Source organism: Amblyraja radiata, chromosome 17 (genome assembly GCF_010909765.2).
Source record: "Amblyraja radiata isolate CabotCenter1 chromosome 17, sAmbRad1.1.pri, whole genome shotgun sequence".
Classification (NCBI taxonomy): Eukaryota; Metazoa; Chordata; class Chondrichthyes; order Rajiformes; family Rajidae; genus Amblyraja; species Amblyraja radiata.
The window spans coordinates 17,279,707-17,298,555 of NC_045972.1; the positions used below are offsets into that span (position 1 = coordinate 17,279,707).

The following is an 18,849-nucleotide window of genomic DNA, read 5'->3' on the forward strand; positions in this document are numbered from 1 at the left end:
CCATCGTCAGATTGAACCCGGGTCTCTGACACTTTAAGGCAACAACTCTACCAACACGCCACCATGCTGCCCCTTATGAGAGTCATGGGAAATTAAACAGGATAATTTAATGAGAGTAGATATCTCAATACTTGGTGACGTGGGAGGAACATGTTGTCTACAATCAATGTTTAGACATCTTTCTTAACAAAATATACACTGTAATTTGTCACAGAATGGTTGACAATTCAACTGTAAAAACACATACTGTTGCACCACGGTGCAGAATAAATAATTCGGCCAGTGGCAGGATCCCTTTAAGTATGTCTGGTTGAAGGAATCTTTCAATTCGGTCAAAAGTCATTATGTAGTGTTAAAACTGACCATTGCTACAGTGTTGTTTGAAGATTGATCCTACATCCATATTATGCACTGATTTGCGTGACTCAACTGTTTGGAATAATGACCATTCATTTTTCATTTCTGAAGCTGTCTACATACGGTAAGTTACATAGACATAGAAACATAGAAAATAGGTGCAGGAGTAGGCCATTCGGCCCTTCGAGCCTGCACCGCCATTCAATATGATCATGGCCGATTATCCAACTCAGTATCCTGTACCTGCCTTCTCTCCATACCCCCTGATCCCTTTAGCCACAAGGGCCACATCTAACTCCCTCTTAAATATAGCCAATGAACTGGCCTCAACTACCTTCTGTGGCAGAGAATTCCACAGATTCACCACTCTCTGTGTAAAAAATGATTTTCTCATCTCGGTCCTAAAATACTTCCCTCTTATCCTTAAACTGTGACCCCTTGTTCTGGACTTCCCCAACATCGGGAATAATCATCCTGCATCTAGCCTGTCCAACCCCTTAAGAATTTTGTAAATTTCTATAAGATCCCCCCTCAATCTTCTAAATTCTAGCGTGTACAAGCCGAGTCTATCCAGTCTAAGTTGTAGGTAGGAACTGCAGATGCTGGTTTAAGCCGAAGATAGACAAAAAAATGCTTGAGTAACTCAGCGGGACAGGCAGCATCTCTGGATAGAAGGAATGTGTGCCGTTGCGGGTCAGGTCCAGAAACGTCACGCATTCCTTCTATCCAGAGATGCTGCCTGTCCCGCTGAGTTACCACAGCATTTTGTGTCTATCTTCTACATACTGTAAGTAAGTAGCCCCCTACTTTTAGTCTTGCATGTGCTGGTCGGTGCAGACTCAGTGGGCCAAAGGGCCTGTTTCCACACTGTATCTCTAAACTAAACTAAACAAGACTAGTGCATGGATCTCCGCTGTACATCTAAATAAAGGCACATTGATTTTTCATTGCCATTATATATACATCATGGATTCTTTGGGAGAATAGATCTTAGAGTAGATGACAGCAGGAATGTCCTTTCTCGTCTCAAATAGTCCCTGAATGAAACATATTACTAAGACAGTTAAAAAGCACAGGCTCCTTAAGAATTCACTCTCTTAAACCTACTTATCGCACTTTATGCTTGTGTTTTATAGAAAGGGACCATACAGGGACAAATGGACAGAGGAAGAAGGCGAGCTCCTGCATGTCAAGATGGCTTTTATGTAAGTTTGGTAAATTAATAGAAAGGAACATGTACTTGAAACCACGTGGTAAATAATGTAGTCAGAAGACGCTGGTTTACAAAAGAAGACACGAAGTGCTGGATGATCTCAACAGATCAGGCAACATCTCTGTAGGACATTTTCTGAAATGTTGCCAATTCATGCATTCCAAAGATGTTGTCTGACCTGCTGAGATACTCAAGCACTTTGTGGGTTTTTTTTTAACCTGGTATGCAAAAACTAGGCATGATATCAAAATTTACAGCCTGAACTCGTTGAACAATTGTCAAAGACGTCTGTGAGGTTTATGTGGTGGCTTTTTCATTTAGGCACTCAGTTTTAGAATCTGGGCATGACTACGCTTGAACCCAGGGTGTGACTTGGTTATCTACCTCATGGTCATGCATTCCTTCTATCGGCTAGGCCAGGCAAGGGCAGCAATGAATTATTTAGCCTTCTGCACAATTCTGCAGTTTTATGGTAATCATAATTTAAAAAACATAAAAACTAGAAGATAATAACTCAATTTGCTATAGTGGGATGGTGAACTAGCTTGGTAATTTAATCACTGTGCAACTTCTGTACCCTGTAGGGAATCCTAATCCATAAAGCCCAAGTTTAGATTTTTGATTTTCCTGTAGATGCATGCTGAATTAATTTATTATACAGGTGCACAACCTTTTATCCGAAGATCCAAATAACGAAAACCTCCGAATAGCGGCCATTTTTTCGGTCCTTGAAGAAAGGTCCTTGAAAACGTTCACCGAGGGCGGCCCGCAGAGGTGACAGCGGAACCTCCGGTCGGTCCTCGAAGAAAGGGGAACTAAATCCCCATTCATAAAAGAGAAGATGAGGGTATATTGCGCGGGAGGGTTAATAATTGACAATATGCTGCTGCCTGCCCGCTGAATTAAAAAGTTCCCACGGTAGACTCACGATATACAGTGTTTCGTGAGTCTTGCGTGGGAACTTTTTAACTCAGCGGGGCAGGCAGCAGCAGATTGTCGCTCGCTTCAGTATCACCCCACCTACACCCCTCTGCTTCCCGGCCATGTGTGTGACCCCTTCCCTCCCCTCTCCAGCTCCCCGCCCATTGCACCGGCGCGGGGGCTTTGCACTGTCTTCACGTCGGCGATTGCAGCAGGACCGTGTCAGGACCAATTGGACACCGACCACCAGGCCCACCACAAGCACGGAGATCCCAGAGACCCACAGCCAACAGCAGCCCAGCCCCACTCCAACTACAGAGGAACCTGGGTTGCGGATGACGGGGCGCAGCTCAGGGCGTCGTAGGGGCCCATCGGGGAGCGGCCACTCAAAGCCACGCCGGGAGATGTAGGGCCCTGCCCCGGTCTTGATGTTTGAGCCCCCGGCGGGCGCTAGCAAGTCCGCGGCAATTTACAGCCGCGCCGGGCGTTGTAAGGCCCCCCTCCAGGTCACTCTCAACCCCGTAATTCGGGCGGGAGAAGTCGCCGCTGCCGGTGCCCCGCAAAGCGGTCTCCCACCGGAGACCCGCGAGCTCCCGGTGACACCATCCACCGGAGTCGGGTCGCAGCATCTCGCCCCCGCAACTCTCCACGCTCCGAAGCTGGCTAGCTCCACGGAGGTAGGTCCGTAGGTCCACAGCTCCCACCGCCGCCCACCGACCCCCAGGCCCACTGCAAGCACGGAGATCCCAGAGACCCACAGCCAGCAGCAACTCCAGCCCAGCCCCGCTCCAACTCCAGAGGAACACGTAGGGGCAGAAGCTGATGGTGTGCAAGGTACGTCTTGTTCTTGCGGTGGCGGATGAGGGGGCGCAGCTCGGGCTGTGGGCGAACTGCCACTTGTCGCTGTAGCGGCCAAAGATCATAGAGGAGCTCCTCTATGATCTTTGGTAGCGGCCCATCGGGGAGCGGATTCCTCTGGAGTTGGAGGGGGAGGGGGGTATTGTGCTGTTTGATCGCCCCCTGCTATCCCAGGGAGAGGGAGACACAGCGGCTTTTTAGACTGGTGGGCAATCACTTCCAAAGTTCTGCCCACACAGTCAGTACACTTCTCCTACACTGTATTTCATACAAACATTTATTCTGCAAGAAAAAACGACATTGAAGACTCAAACTCGCGATCGAGTAACTGCCAGGATCAAGGCGCAAACTCGCGACCTTGCGGATATGAGCCGAGCACTCTACCACTGAGCCAGCCATTAAAATCTACGCTAAAAAAATTCCATTCCGAAGACCGACAAATTCTGAATTACGAAAAGTGTCTGGTCCCAAGGCTTTCGGATAAAAGGTTGTGCACCTGTACATCAAAACCAAGCTGTTGTTGAAAATGTAACACCTATGTGGATGAGGAATGGAAAAGGGCCATTTCTTGCTGCAGTCGGCTTCTGAATGAAAACGGTTACATTAGCACTTTGAGAAAAGAAGTGCCAAGGGTTTGCAATTTGACAGTATATTTTGCACACCTCTCTGGAGCTGCCTAAGAATCTCCCAGTCAGTGGAGTAGTTTTGGAGTGAAGTAACTGGCTGCATAGGACATGATGCACAGTCTTACCCTGTCTGAGATTATTAGATCCTCTCCCCCCAAACTAAGAATGGATTGCAAAAGGCAATGCAAACTAAAGAAACCAGTAAGGTCATGGACTTCAGAATCATTTTAATGCATCCATAGCGTCTTTGAATGCTGCCTATAAACTACCACAAAGCAGATACAAGGTACACAAAATTGCTGGAGAAACTCAGCGGGTGCAGCAGCATCTATGGAGCGAAGGAAATAGGCGACGTTTCGGGCCGAAACCCTTCTTCAGACTGATGGGGGGTGGGGGGGGGGAGAAGGAAGGAAAAAGGGGAGGAGGAGGAGGAGCCCGAGGGCGGGCGGATGGGAGGGTGGGAGGAGACGGCTAGAGGGTTAAGGAAGGGGAGGAGACAGCAAGGGCTAGCAAAATTGGGAGAATTCAATGTTAATGCCATCCAGACGCAAGGTCCCCAGGCGGAATATGAGGTGCTGTTCCTCCAATTTCCACTGTTGCGCACTCTGGCAATGGAGGAGACCCAGGACAGAGAGGTCGGATTGGGAATGGGAGGGGGAGTTGAAGTGCTGAGCCACCGGGAGTTCAGATAGGTTATTGCGGACTGAGCGGAGGTGTTCGGCGAAACGATCGCCCAACCTCCGCTTAGTCTCCCCGATGTAAATCAGCTGACATCTAGAGCAGCGGATGCAGTAGATGAGGTTGGAGGAGATACAGGTGAACCTTTGTCGCACCTGGAACGACTGCTTGGGTCCTTGAATGGAGTCGAGGGGGGAGGTGAAGGGAGAGGTGTTGCATTTCTTGCGGTTGCATTCAAGGACCCAAGCAGTTGTTCCAGGTGCGACAAAGGTTCACCTGTATCTCCTCCAACCTCATCTAGTGCATCCGCTGCTCTAGATGTCAGCTGATTTACATCGGGGAGACTAAGTGGAGGTTGGGCGATCGTTTCGCCGAACACCTCCGCTCAGTCCGCAATAACCTACCTGAACTCCCGGTGGCTCAGCACTTCAACTCCCCCTCCCATTCCCAATCCGACCTCTCTGTCCTGGGTCTCCTCCATTGCCAGAGTGAGCAACAGCGGAAATTGGAGGAACAGCACCTCATATTCCGCCTGGGGACCTTGCGTCCGGATGGCATTAACATTGAATTCTCCCAATTTTGCTAGCCCTTGCTGTCTCCTCCCCTTCCTTAACCCTCTAGCTGTCTCCTCCCACCCTCCCATCCGCCCGCCCTCGGGCTCCTCCTCCCCTTTTTCCTTCCTTCTCCCCCCCCCCACCCCCCATCAGTCTGAAGAAGGGTTTCGGCCCGAAACGTCGCCTATTTCCTTCGCTCCATAGATGCTGCTGCACCCGCTGAGTTTCTCCAGCAATTTTGTGTACCTTCGATTTTCCAGCATCTGCAGTTCCTTCTTGAACACAAAGCAGATACAACCCCCCCCCCCCCCCCCCACCTGTGTTCACCTATTACCTGCCACGCTTTGTCCTGCCTCTCCTCTCTCTCAGCTTTATCCTCCCCCCCCTCCACAACCACAATTAGTCTGAAGAATGGTTCTGACCCAAAACGTCACCTATTCATGTTCTCCAGGGAGACTGCCTGACCTATTAAGTCAACCCAGCACTTTGTGTCCTTTCATGGATGTGACTGTAGTTGTCATGAATAGTCACTTTATGGATTACACCAAATTTGATGGTGAGGTAGATATTGAAGAAGGTTGTCCAAGGTTGCAGCAATATCTAAATCAACTGGGAAAGCGGGCAAAATAATTTAACTCAAACAAGTGGCAGGTGATGCATTTTGCTAAGTTAAACCAGGCCAGGGCTTACACAGTAAATGAAAGAGCTCTAGGAAGTGCCGTAGAACAGAGTCTTATGTGTATCAGTATATAGTTCCTTGAAAGTGACAATACAGATAGTAGAGGTCATTAGGCCCACTTGCCTTCATCAGTCAGGCATTTTATACAGGTATTTGGACATTGTGTTACAACTGTGCAGCTCATTGGTGCGACTATACCTGGAGCATTGCATGCACTTCTTGGTCGCCCAGCTATGGAAAATATATCATTAAGCTGCAAAGTGTGCAGAAAAGATTCACGAGGCTACCTGAACTGCAAGGCTTGTGTTGTAAGGAGACACTGGAAAAGGTGAGACTTTTTCTCCCAGGAGTGTAGGCTGTTGAGGTGTGACTTTGTAGAAGTTTGTAAAGTCTTGAGGCACATGGACAAGGTGAATGGTCAGGGTCTTTTTTCCATGGCAGGGGAGTCTAAAACTAGAGGTACAGATTTAAGTTGAGAGGGGAAAGCTTTAAAAGGGACCCGAGGGGCAACTTTTTCACACAGAAGGGTAGTAGGAATATGGAACATGATGCCAGAAGAAGTTCAGTGGATTAATGGTGTTTTATTGTCACATGTGCGAAGTGCAACAGCACAATGAAATTATTTCCTTCCAAGCGGTCCAGTGGAGCATTGCCATACAATCGGCGATTAGCAATTGTTCAGAAATATCTACTGTTCCCGCATGCAAGAGGTACCATGTTCCAAGTCCAGTCCACGCTCCAGTTGTTATGAGTGGTGCCCGATTCAGGCAAGCCCCAGGCTACTGTAAACCTCCAGCATCCCTTCCCTTTGTCAACCGGCAACCAACATATGCACCTCGCCATCCACCTTTGTGCCCCTGCAGCCAACCTTGAAGGCGCGGTGGTAGAGGCAGGTTCTATTACAATGTTTAAAGGGCATTGAGAGAGATAAGTGGGTGTAAACGTTTAGAGAGATATGGGCCATATGCAATAAAATGGGATTAGTTCAGGTAGATAGATGTCTGAGTTGGCATGGATGTGTTTCCATTCTCTCACGCAGTTCGGAGTTCGTGAATTTGAAAAGTCCAACTATTTTTGGAACCAATTTGCATATCTGTAAATTAATGCCATTAGTCATAACTCCCATGATGCAGGCAAGACAGGTATTTTTGCATTGCTTTCTTTTTCTGTGATAATTTAACACCCAATGAAGAAGTTATTACCGCTGATCTCAACGCAAGCTTAAAATTGCGTTGTCTCACATTTACACCGTATTTGTAAATTGCTCAGAAAATAAGCTTGATTGACTGGAAACCCTAGGATATTATGTCTGTGTTATTTCTCCTTGTTAAATCCCCTTGAAAAATAAACTTTCCACTAAACACATTTAAAAATTACCTGCTAATTGTTATAAAATAAAATCCTACAAGTCTGTTTGTGCTGATGAAAAGTTAATCTAGTTTTTGAAATGTTGCCCTTTGGATGATTGTTTGCCAAAACTATGAGTTCTCTGTTCTCTTCAGTGAATGGCACACAGCCTGTGCAAACCATTATTTAAAAGAATAAAAACATTATTTTATGGCCTCAATGACATATATTTGTTGAAATACATTGTTTCCTTACATGCAGGCTAGAGCATAAACATAAACTGTGCGTTTAAGTAATGGAGTGGGGTTTCCTGCTCATAGTATCTCACTGAAGGCCAATAGTATAATAGAAAGATTAAACGAGAACTTGCCGTTTGAAGTTTGATCTTTATTTTATGAGGTTGGAGTGAGAGATTACTTGAAGAACCTGCCAGTCTGCAGGCGCGTCAATCTTCAAAGCAACTGTATGAAACCACAGACCACTTGCACCATATTAAACTATAGAAAGATTAATAACCCTTGACTTACCGAATGATCTTTATGAGATTCAGGGTTGGGAGTGGAGGGCACATAGTCTCTCACTCCAACTTCTCATAAAATAAAGATCAAACTTCAAACGGCAAGTTCTTGTTTAATCTTTCTATTTTATATCGAAGTCTCGTGATGAGACTACGTGAAGCCTTTGAAGCTCTGGGGTTTCATGCAGTAAACAATCTGTATGTGAACACACTACACATGTGTAGATCGAATAAATGATCTTAGTCCTTGATAGGAAACACTTGGGTCACTTTTATGGCACTGACCAAATTATTCTTACCTTGTCTCCTGGATAGATGGACCTCATTTTCCACCGTCTTTAATTTTGACACTGATATTCACCCAAGTGCCATCGCTGAGAGTATTGCCAAAGAAAAATGGAGTTCAAAGTTCTTTACAGACCTACAAAAGTGAGTAGAAATGGTTTCAAGCTTGTGATAATTTCTAATTATAAATGAGTATCGCAAACATTATGTGTAGAAAGGAACGGCAGATCCTGGTTTATGCCGAAGATTGACACAAAATGCTGGAATAACTCAGCGGGTCAGGCAGCATCTCTGGAGAAAAGGAATCGGTGATATTTCGAATCGAGACTCTTCTTCAGACTGAGAGTCAGGGGGAGGTAAACGAAGGAAACCAATTTAATATTCCTTCTCCCCATTCCTTCTCTCCAGAGATGCCACCTGTCCTGCTGAGTTACTCCAGCATTTTTGTCTACCTTTGAAACTAAATAAATATTGGCACATTAAACTTGTTTAGTACAATTTGTTCCAGTGTTTACTTTTTCTTCTGTATTCCTGTCTGGCACGGTCTGCTTGGAAAACCTGCAAAACAACGTTTTTCACTATATCTCAGTACTGCTGAGAAATAATAAACTGCTACCAATATCAATAGGGTGTAAATTGAAATCTGGGTAAGTATTAAAGGCTTCATTAGCTGTTTGTCAGAGGGAGGAGAGTGAATGGGATGAAAGGAAAAGGAGAGCAATATCCAACATAAATACACACTAATGTAGCTTCATTAATGTTATCAAGTCAAGGGATTGTTCATGGGACTGTTTTAAATTAAAATGTGATGCCAAGTCACATGAGGGATGATCAGCTGTGTGAACAAGATAGGTTTTATGATGGATATTAGAGGAGGAGGGAAAGTGCTGACAAATTGAAAGTTGAAACCAGGGTGCATCCTTGAGACCTATGTTCTTGTATCACTCACCACCAACTGTTGAAACACAAACTCTCACAGGTAGCCGTTCCATATTAAGCTGCGGCTAATTCACTGCTGCAGGAGTGCCAGCAGGTGGCAGGGATTTGACTACATGCACAGGTCCTTAAAACCCATCTTGTCCATGCCAACTGCCAATGAATAATTTATCCGCAGTTTGTCAGTAGCCTTCTAAGCCTTGTAGAACAGTCATCCCAGATGAAGTATCAATTTGCTTCCACCTCCTCCTATCTGGTCTGTCATATTTGATGCTCACAACATGGTTTCTTCTACATTGGATATCACTCCCAGATTGAAATACCACTTTACTAAGCTTCTCCATTCAATGTGTAAGAATACCATGCACTACTATCGATATATAGATACTATCGATATCGAAATTTGGCCTACTTGACTTAATTTGGAATTTAACAATTTCATTTTGAAGGACTGCGCAGCCTTTTTCACTGGTTAGATTTAGCATCCAGTTCAAAGTCAGTGGTCTCTAAGACATGCATTCAAGACAATACAGGCCAGAGATACCTGCTGCCTGCGGAATACATGTTAGACTATTTGGCAGAAAAAGACGTGTTAATCTTCAATGTGTTCACTGGGAAGGCTTTCTTCATTTTTTATTTAAAACATAGAACAGTCAATAATGCAGCACAAGGACAGGCCCACAAAGTTCATGCTGAACATGATGCCATGAGAAACGAATCCCCTCTGCCTACACGTGATCCATATCCTGCATATCGATATGCCAATGTAAAAGCCTCTTAAATGCCACTATTGTAACTGCCTCCACCACCACCCCTGGCAATAATAGTTTAGTTTAGTTATTGTCACGTGTAACAAGGTGCAGTGAAAAGCTTTAGTTGCGTGCTAAACAGTCAGTGTAAATGGATGGGAGATTTGGTATGTGTCATGATCTGGGTTACATCCACAATTATCTGTAATTTCTTGTGGTCTTGGAAGGTGCTGTTCCCAAACCATGTTGTGATTCTTTCCAATAAAATGCTTTCTACAGCACATCAGTAGAGGTTGGTGAGAGTTGTTGGGGACATGCTGAACTTCCTAAGCCTCTTAAGGAAGTAGAGACGTTAATAATAGTTCACATGGAGCTTACCATTGGTCTCACTGACATTGAAGTCTGAAATTTGCAAATGAGACCAAGAATCCACTAAACATGGAAATTAAGAAAGGTTGTTTTATTGTTCAGTGTTTTATGATGCGATGTTAATTGCTCTTCCCCACTGCCCCCCCCCCCCCCCCCCCCCCTTCCCCTCCACCCCCCAGGTACAACGATCGCCAGACTCACTATGAGCAGTGGGGTCAATTTGTTGGAGAAATTGAAATTGAGGGATATGAAAGAAAGGAACTTCTTCTCCGTGGGCTCAGGGACCACTCTTATGGTGATGACAATTGTGCTTTCTATCATTGCTGATGAATGTGTAACTCTTTGGCTAATTGAGATCTACTGTCCACTGTTGTGTGTTGATATCAAATTCAATCTCTTTATGTTCCACATGCTGGAGGAACTCAATGCTTTGGGCAGGATCTGGGGGGGAATGGACAGGCAACATTTCCGGTCGGGACCCCTCTGCAGATTGATAGAAGTAGGGGGATAAAGCTGGAAAAGAGAGGTGGGGAGGGGGACAAAGCCTGGCAAGTGATATGTTGTCTCTGCTCCTCATAATTGTACACACCTTTAAAAGAAGGCTACTTAGTCTCATTCCTACAGTCCAACAAATACAGTCCTAGCCTGCCCAACCTCTCCATGTAACTCAGTCCCTGCAGTCCTGGAAACATCCTAATAAATCTATTCAGCACTCTCTCCTATTTAGTGGCATATTTGCTAAAGCAGGATGATGAAAAACTAAACAATACTCCAAGTGCACCACCGTTTAAAACAATCGCAAAATAACATCCCAGCTTTCAGATTCCTTTCGTTGTTTCCACCACTCTCTTCCCTGCATCATAAAATTCCCTATTTTTTGCAATATTTCATCTCTTCATGAATGGTTATTGAACCTGAGTTGCAAACTCTGTTTTTCCCTCCACTGGGCCTGCTGAGCATTTCCAACGTTTTCCGGTTTTGTTTCAGATTTTCAGCATCTGCGGTTTATTGCTTTTACGCTTATTAACACTGGTTGCCAAATGGAAGTGGCACATCTGTATCAATATGGTGTGTTTTGAGTGCAGTTGTCCATGCTTATAATGCAGCAACACATGGACAAAAGAGTGGATCAGAATAACAGTGAAGCCAGTTGTTGTGCACCATATGACCAAAAAATGCTGTTGTTAAATTCTACTGTAGATAAGACAGTGACGAACCGCCAGACCTTAAAGGTCTGACTTTTCCCTAGTCAGAGTCCCTGCTCAGAACAATTATGCTTTAGAGTCATAGTCATAAAGGTGTACTGGTCAGAAATGGGCCCAACATTTCCATGTTAACTGTGATGCATATCTATAATACTCCCATTTCCCCACATTAAATCTGTATTGCTCTGCTCATTTCCTATCCAAGTGCCTGTCCAAAATAATTTATATCCTCATTTATCCTTAAATGAGCAATGAGCAAGGCATCCTTGGAAGTTCACTGTTATTTGATCATCTGCATTTATGATATAAATCTTTAAACGACCGTAGAGAGGAAATGAATGTCTGGTTCATCAGTTGCCCTGTGTACAGTGATTGTGAAATCATATCCACTGCATTGTCAACCACCGTGTAATCTCGTAGGAGGCCGAGTAAACTAGATAACAAGCTGTAATAAAATATGTGCAGAATTCAAGGAATTGTATCAATGAATGGAGAAATCACATCCTGATGAGCATAAATAACTATTTATTAAAGCAAAATACAAGTAAAATACAGAAAAACTATCAATAATGTAACAATACAAAATAATGGGTCTCATGCCCCTTTGCGTATTTGAGTCTCCTGTCTGCACTGGCTGGCACCAGCATACACCGTGGTCCAAGCTCTCGCGCTCTCCCCCTCTAGGTTATGTCCTTCTCTCTCTCACCCCGGAGGTGAAGCTCACCTCTCTCTCCCCAAAGGTGAAGCTCTACTCTAATGGTGGAAGCATGCATACATATAATAACTTTAACTCTAAGAACAGGTGACTATGTGTCAAAACTCACTATCCTCCATCGTACCATTATGGTGTGAGTTCTGAAGAAGGGTCTCGACACGAAACATCATCAATTTCTTCTCTCCAGAGATGCTGCCTTACTCCGCTGAGTTACTCCAGCATTTTATGTCTATCTTCGGTGTAAACCAGCATCTACAGTTCCTTCCTACACATGAGTTATGTATCCTATCAGACACCGAGCTAGTCTAGGATGTTTCTAAGAAGGCAAAGCTTATCTTAGTGTCCTCTCAGGTGGCCTCGTGATTTTTTGGTCCGTTCAAGTTAGCCTAAGCATTCTTCGAAAACATCTACTTGTTTTCCTAAATAGGGTTTGAAATGTGCTGCTAATTAAGCTGACAACATTTTAGCTGACATAGTCTGTTCAACCCCCACATTACACAAACCCAACCATTACCGATATTCTTTGGAGTGAATTCATGACATATAAACTACATAATTATAAAATGGATTGTAACCTTGCTAATTATTTGTTTTCACTCTAGGTGTCAGGAATTGGGCAGATATGTATCGGTATGTTTTGATTCTTGCACATTTTGAGGTAATGCAACTGATTTTGTTTACATTATTGTATTTAATGATGGAACAATTTAAAGGATCAGAATTCATATAATTTACTGAGAATGAAGATTATTCACAAGCTCGTTAATTTATTGATTGTTGATAATCAATTTAAACAGCAGCTAGAGGATTTTCAATTTAAGTAATTGAATGCAGCTATAATTTTAACTTAAGTTGACTATAAAACTACACCTCTGGAGAAAATTGATGTTTGTATTGCTGATTTGACAGACATTACTAATGCCAATAATTTTTGTATGGTTTATATATGTTAAATTGACCTTCATAACAAGAGGAGTTGAGTATAGGAGTAAAGAGGTCCCTCTGCAGTTGTACAGGGGCCTGGTGAGACCACACCTGGAGTATTGTGTGCAGTTTTGGTCTCCAAATTTGAGGAAGGACATTCTTGCTATGGAGGGAGTGCAGCGTAGGTTCACAAGTTTAATTCCCGGGATGGCTGGACTGCCATATGTTGATAGAATGGAGCGACTGGGCTTGTATACACTGGAATTTATAAGGATTGAAACATATAAGATTATTAAGAGATTGGACACACTTGAGGCAGGAAACATGTTCCCGATGTTGGGGGAGTGCAGAACCAGGGGCCACAGTTTAAGAATAAAGGGTAGGCCATTTAGAATGGAGATGATGAAACATTTTTTCACCCATAGAGTTGTGAATCTGTGGAATTATCTGCCTCAGAAGGCAGTGGAGGTCGATTCTCTGGTTGCTTTCGAGGGAGAGTTAGATAGAGCTCTTAAAGATAGCGGAGTCAAGGGATATGGGGAGAAGGCAGGAACGGGGGGGGTATTGATTGTGGATGATCAGCCTTGATCACAGTGAATGGCGGTGCTGGCTCGAAGGGCCTACTCCTGCACCTATTATTGTGTATTGTCTATTGATGTTGTTTCATATTATAGGCTAATGTCAATAATTATGATTTTTACCAGTAAAGTTGTCCCTAACATATCAGATTATTATTAATTTTATTTCCTAAATTTGACTCAGAAAGAAGAAACTATATCCATATGAAATTAATGGTTGAAAGACCATCCTGATTTAATTTTACAACAGAATTACTGAGCTTGACTTGACAATTGCAAGATTGCAGCAGATTGAGAATTTGTAACCCAATCAGCATTTTGTCATCAATTAATTTTGTGATACACAGTAAATATTTGGTGATTGCTTTCACTTTAATTTTCAGTAACATTTATAGGTGAAAACCCCCAAATCCTCATTTTTATTATTTGAAATAATATTTTTAATCTTGTTATTTCTGGGAACATGAGTATTTCTAGAAATTTTACTATTTATGTCCTATCCACTGTTGCCCTTGAAAAGATACTGAGAAAGCAGAATTCTCAAATTTGAGATTATGCTGATTATTTTTGGTCCAAGTGTACGTTAGAATTTAGTTCTGTGAATTTCATAATTAGTCACAATGACTTGGAACTGTATGCTAAAACAAAAAATAGTATTAATAAAACTAATTGATATAATGTACTAGGTTGACCATATGTGATCTGGGTTGTATAGCTAGCCAAAGGCTTTGTCATTTGTTCTTGTGGAAATCATGCACTAATCATTTACCATATCTTTGTCTTCTGTAGAATGGATTATCGGTGAATTTATTGGCACTATCCATTTCTGCAACCACCACAAAGTAAGTTGAGTGCACTGGCATTTTCTGTACAGATTTGCATTGAAAACCCATTTAGCAGATTTCAAATGCTTGATGAATGATTATACTTTATGATGACACTTTATTGCCACATGTACCTAAGTGCTGTAAAATGCTTTGTTTTGCATACAACAGGATAGAATCGTAGCAGACCTCACCCAGGCCAGTTGTCTGGAGATTAAATACAATAGACTCTTAAACCAAACAGGACCAAGTGGATCAATGAAGTACTCACCATACTCTCCATTAAAAGGATTCAAGTCAGGTTGAGTTTATTGTCATATGCACAAGTAAGGCGAGGTGCAGGTACAATGAAAATCTTGCTAGCAGCAGAATGACAGCCACGCAGCCTCAGACAGCATGCAAAATATAGATTATACATTCATTATATATTCTATGAAAAAACAAGACATTAATGCAAAACACAGGTAGGAGGTTGCAGATGTCTTTGAATACTCCAGCCAGTTTTTCCGCACAGGTCTTCAGTACTTGGACAGATACTTATTTTATCTGGGGCCAGATGCTTTGCGTAAACTAATCTCATTTGCTTGCACGTTCCACACCTCTCTGTTCCCTGCATATCCAAGAGGCTATCTAAAAACCTCTTAAACACCATTATTGTATCTGCCTCCACCACCACCCACTGGCAGCAGGCTCAAGGTATCCCCTACTGTGTAAAAAAATACTTGCCCAGCACATCTCCTTTAAACGCTATCCCTTTTACCTTAAAGCTCTCCTCTCTAGTCTTTGACATCTCTATCCTGGGGAAAAAAAGGTTCTGACTATCTACCCTATCTATGCCTATCATAATTTGATGTACTTCTGTCAGGTCTCCCCTCAACCTCCAGCAACCATTTACTGAGATTTTGGTCCACACTGAATAAAACCAAATTGGTAATTCCACTTTTCCAATTCCATTTTAATCTTACAGTAAATAGCTGCACGCCTTGAATCGCTGAAAATATAAAGAGACAGCAACAAAATAAATAAATATATGTACGGCAAATATATTTCCACGGCAAGCTGCTGGAATTGGGGCTCAACACCCCCCTGTGTGCCTGGGTCCTGGACTTTCTCACCGCCAGGCCCCAGGTAGTCAAGATGGGAGGAAATACATCAAAGTCCCTCACCCTGAGCACAGGATCCCCCCAGGGTTGCGTCCTCAGCCCCCTACTGTACTTCCTGTACACATATGACTGTGTGGCTAGGTTCAGCTCCAACTCTATAATCAAGTTTGCTGATGACATTGTGGTGGTGGGCGTGATCTCAGATAACGATGAGAAGGCCTACCGGGAGGAGGTGGCTGATCTGGCATTCTGGTGTCAGGACAACAGCCTCCTCTTGAATATCAAAAAAACTAAGGAGCTGATCGTGGACTTTAGGAGGGCACATCATCCGAGGACATACACACCATTGAAGATAAATGGGGATACTGTGGATAGGGTGAGCTGCTTTAAATAGCTGGGAGTCAACATCTCTGAGGATATGACATGGAAATCACACGCTGCAGCACTCGTGAGTAAGGCAAGGCAGCGCCTTTACCACCTTAGGCAATTGAGGAAATTCAGATTGCCTCTGAGGATCCTCCAGTGCTTCTACCCAGCGGCTGTGGAAAGCATCTTGTCTGGAAATATCACGATTTGGTTTGGGAACTGCTCTGCCCAGGACAAGACGGCTCTGCAGAGAGTAGTGCGTTCGTCCGAACGCACTATGGGAACTACACTCGCCCCCCTGCAGGAACTATACATCAGAAGGTGCAACTCCAGAGCCAACAAGATCATGGGAGACCCCTTCCACCCCTGCAATGGACTATTGCAGCTGCTACGGTCAGGCAAACGCCTGTTGCCATGCTGTGAGAACGGAGAGATTGAGAAGGAGTTTCTTCCCAGAGGCCATTAGGACTGTAAACTCCTACCTCACCAGGGACTAACTTTACTGAACCATTTTACTGTTGTGTGGTGTCTTTTTAAAATTGCTGTTTTTTTCCTTTTTTCCTCCCACAAATATGTAATATGTGAATATGTGATTCTGTTCCATTCTGTTTGTAGTTTGTTTGTTTTTTTTGCACAATCCGCGAGCATTGCCATTTTTAATTTCACTGCACATCTCGTATGTGTATGTGACGAATAAACTTGACTTGACTTGACTTGGCAGGTTGATATGATCTTTTGGAATATTTTTCTAAAATTTGTCTAGGCTTATCGTGAAATTTTCCTGAGACAATAAGTTACAGTTTCATAAAGAAAGCACATTAGAATTGCATTTTTGGATGTTTCGTAATCGACCTAATAATAGTATATTTCCTTTTAAATCAAAACAGAAATCATAATAGTTTATTTTGTACAATGCCTTGCATGTTGAAAAGCTGCCTTTAGGTCGTTCAGCTGGTTCCAATTAAGAAAAATCTTAACTATTTTCTTCCAGTATGAAAATCGGCTTTGTGATGTTTCCTGATGGGAGAAAGGCAGGCATTGACTGGTCAGATATCACTTTGGCGGACATGGCTGATGATAAAGTCATTGGTGACCTGTATAGGGTCAGCTTTACAGCAGGTGAGTTATGTCAAGTAGTTAACGCAAGGTTGGCAGAGTGGCACAGCTGGTAGAGTTGCCACTTCACAGTGCCAGAGACCCCCGGGTTTGATCCTGATTCCAGGTGCTGTCTGTGCGGAGTTTGCACACTCTCCCTGTGACTGCTTGTGTTTCATCCAGGTGCTCTGATTTCTTCTCACAATTCAAAAATGTGCATGTTAATTGCCCTCAGTAAATTGCCCCTAGTGTGTTGGGAGTGGGTGAGAAAGTTGGGATAACATAGAACCAATATGAACATGTGATCAATGGTCAGTGTGGATTCCATGGGCCGAAGGGCCTGTTTCTATGCTATATCTCTGAACAATAGACAATAGGTGCAGGAGTAGGCCATTCAGCCCTTCGAGCCAGCACCGCCATTCAATGTGATCATTGATAGACATCCGGAAGAGAGAAGGGGCAGGACAAAGCCTGGGGAGTGATAGGTGGACACAAATTACTGGAGTAACTCAGCGGGACAGGCAGCATTTCTGGCGAGAAGGAATGGGTGACGTTTCAGTTCGAGGCCCTTCATCAGACATGAAACGTCACCCATTTCTTCTCTCCAGATATGCTGCCTGCCCCGCTGTGTTACTCCAGCATTTTGTGTCTACCGAGCCATAGGAAGATACAGATGAGGTATTCTCCATTTTGCATTTGTTCTCCTGTGAAGAAGTAATCAACATCAATAATAGGAATGTTTTAGATTGTTTTGTAACCTTCCCACAAAGGTTGTGTCCTAAAACAACGTATTAGCTATTGAGTACAGATTGTCATGGAGGAGACTGCCTGATCTTGAAGAAAATAATAGAAGGTAGATAAAAATACTGGAGAAACTCAGCAGGTGAGGCAGCATTTATGGAACGTAGGAATAGGTGACGTTTCGGGTTGAGGCCCTTCTTCAGAAAATCTGTTTCTTCTGGACACAGCCAAGCTTTGGGGAATTTTTGAATTACATTTCTGTTTAGTGCATTTTTATTAAACCTTCATTATATCAGTGTAAAGGAACACAGGATAATTCTATTTCCAATACTGTAGAATAAGAAAGACACCATTTTCAATAGGATATTAATATTTCCTATGATCAGACACACGCACATGGGTTTGCAGAGCATTGGTATAGGTACAAACCTGTCATTTCTGTGAATGATACAGCCGTCACAGTTGCCCTTGGATAACATCGCAATTGTATTGCTACTGGAGCAGAGTTGTCTCAATCAGGTGAGATGTAGTTAGAGAGAACACCCATCATTTCACATTTGTGCGAAGGATACAGTATGAAAACATTTTTATGAAGCAGTGACACCTTGATACAAAAAACACTTTCATTTTCAGTTTCAGGCTGACAGGACCATTAGGGTGGAAATACAAATCATGATTTGTATGCAAGATAAGGAACTGCTGATGCTGGTTTACATAAAAATACACAAAGTGCTGGAGTAACTTGATGTGTCAGGCAGCAGCAAGGAGCATTCAGGAGTCTGAAAAAAGGTCCTGGCCTGTAATGTCACCGATTCAGGTACTTCAGAGATGCTGCCAGACCCGCTGAGTTACTCCAACATTTTGTGTCCTGATTTCTATGCAATTAGTTTCACTTAACATTAATTAGGCCATGAAATGTCGTTAGATGTTAAGATGTTGCTGCTTCCTGTCACGCGTTCTTTTTTCTCCATGATAGCGAACCAGCTGTTTAACCTGCAAGTGTCCATTGATAAAAGTGCTTCCCCTGTGATGTATGGGGGACTAAAATGGGAAAGTCAAATCCATGAGTGTGTGGCTACCTACCGTTTGGACTTAACTGTTCGTGGCTGGGGGATAATTGAGTTTCATTATAGGTAGGTCTCCTGTGAAAAGGAAATCAATATCATTACTGGGCACTTTTTAAAGTTGAGGAGTTCATGTTTTGTTTTC

The 18,849-nt window shown here is 43.3% G+C and overlaps 1 protein-coding gene across 1 annotated transcript in view; it reads left to right on the forward strand.

Annotated features, from left to right (window-relative positions):
- LOC116982541 (putative phosphoenolpyruvate synthase) overlaps positions 1-18,849 on the forward strand; it is a 113,061-nt gene that overhangs the window by 14,431 nt on the left and 79,781 nt on the right. Inside the window, exons 4-10 of the mRNA XM_033035803.1 lie at positions 1,494-1,562; positions 8,066-8,179; positions 10,269-10,384; positions 12,612-12,667; positions 14,301-14,353; positions 16,796-16,923; positions 18,617-18,773. Of these exons, the coding sequence (XP_032891694.1) occupies positions 1,494-1,562; positions 8,066-8,179; positions 10,269-10,384; positions 12,612-12,667; positions 14,301-14,353; positions 16,796-16,923; positions 18,617-18,773 (693 nt within the window). The remainder of the gene's footprint in view (positions 1-1,493; positions 1,563-8,065; positions 8,180-10,268; positions 10,385-12,611; positions 12,668-14,300; positions 14,354-16,795; positions 16,924-18,616; positions 18,774-18,849) is intronic.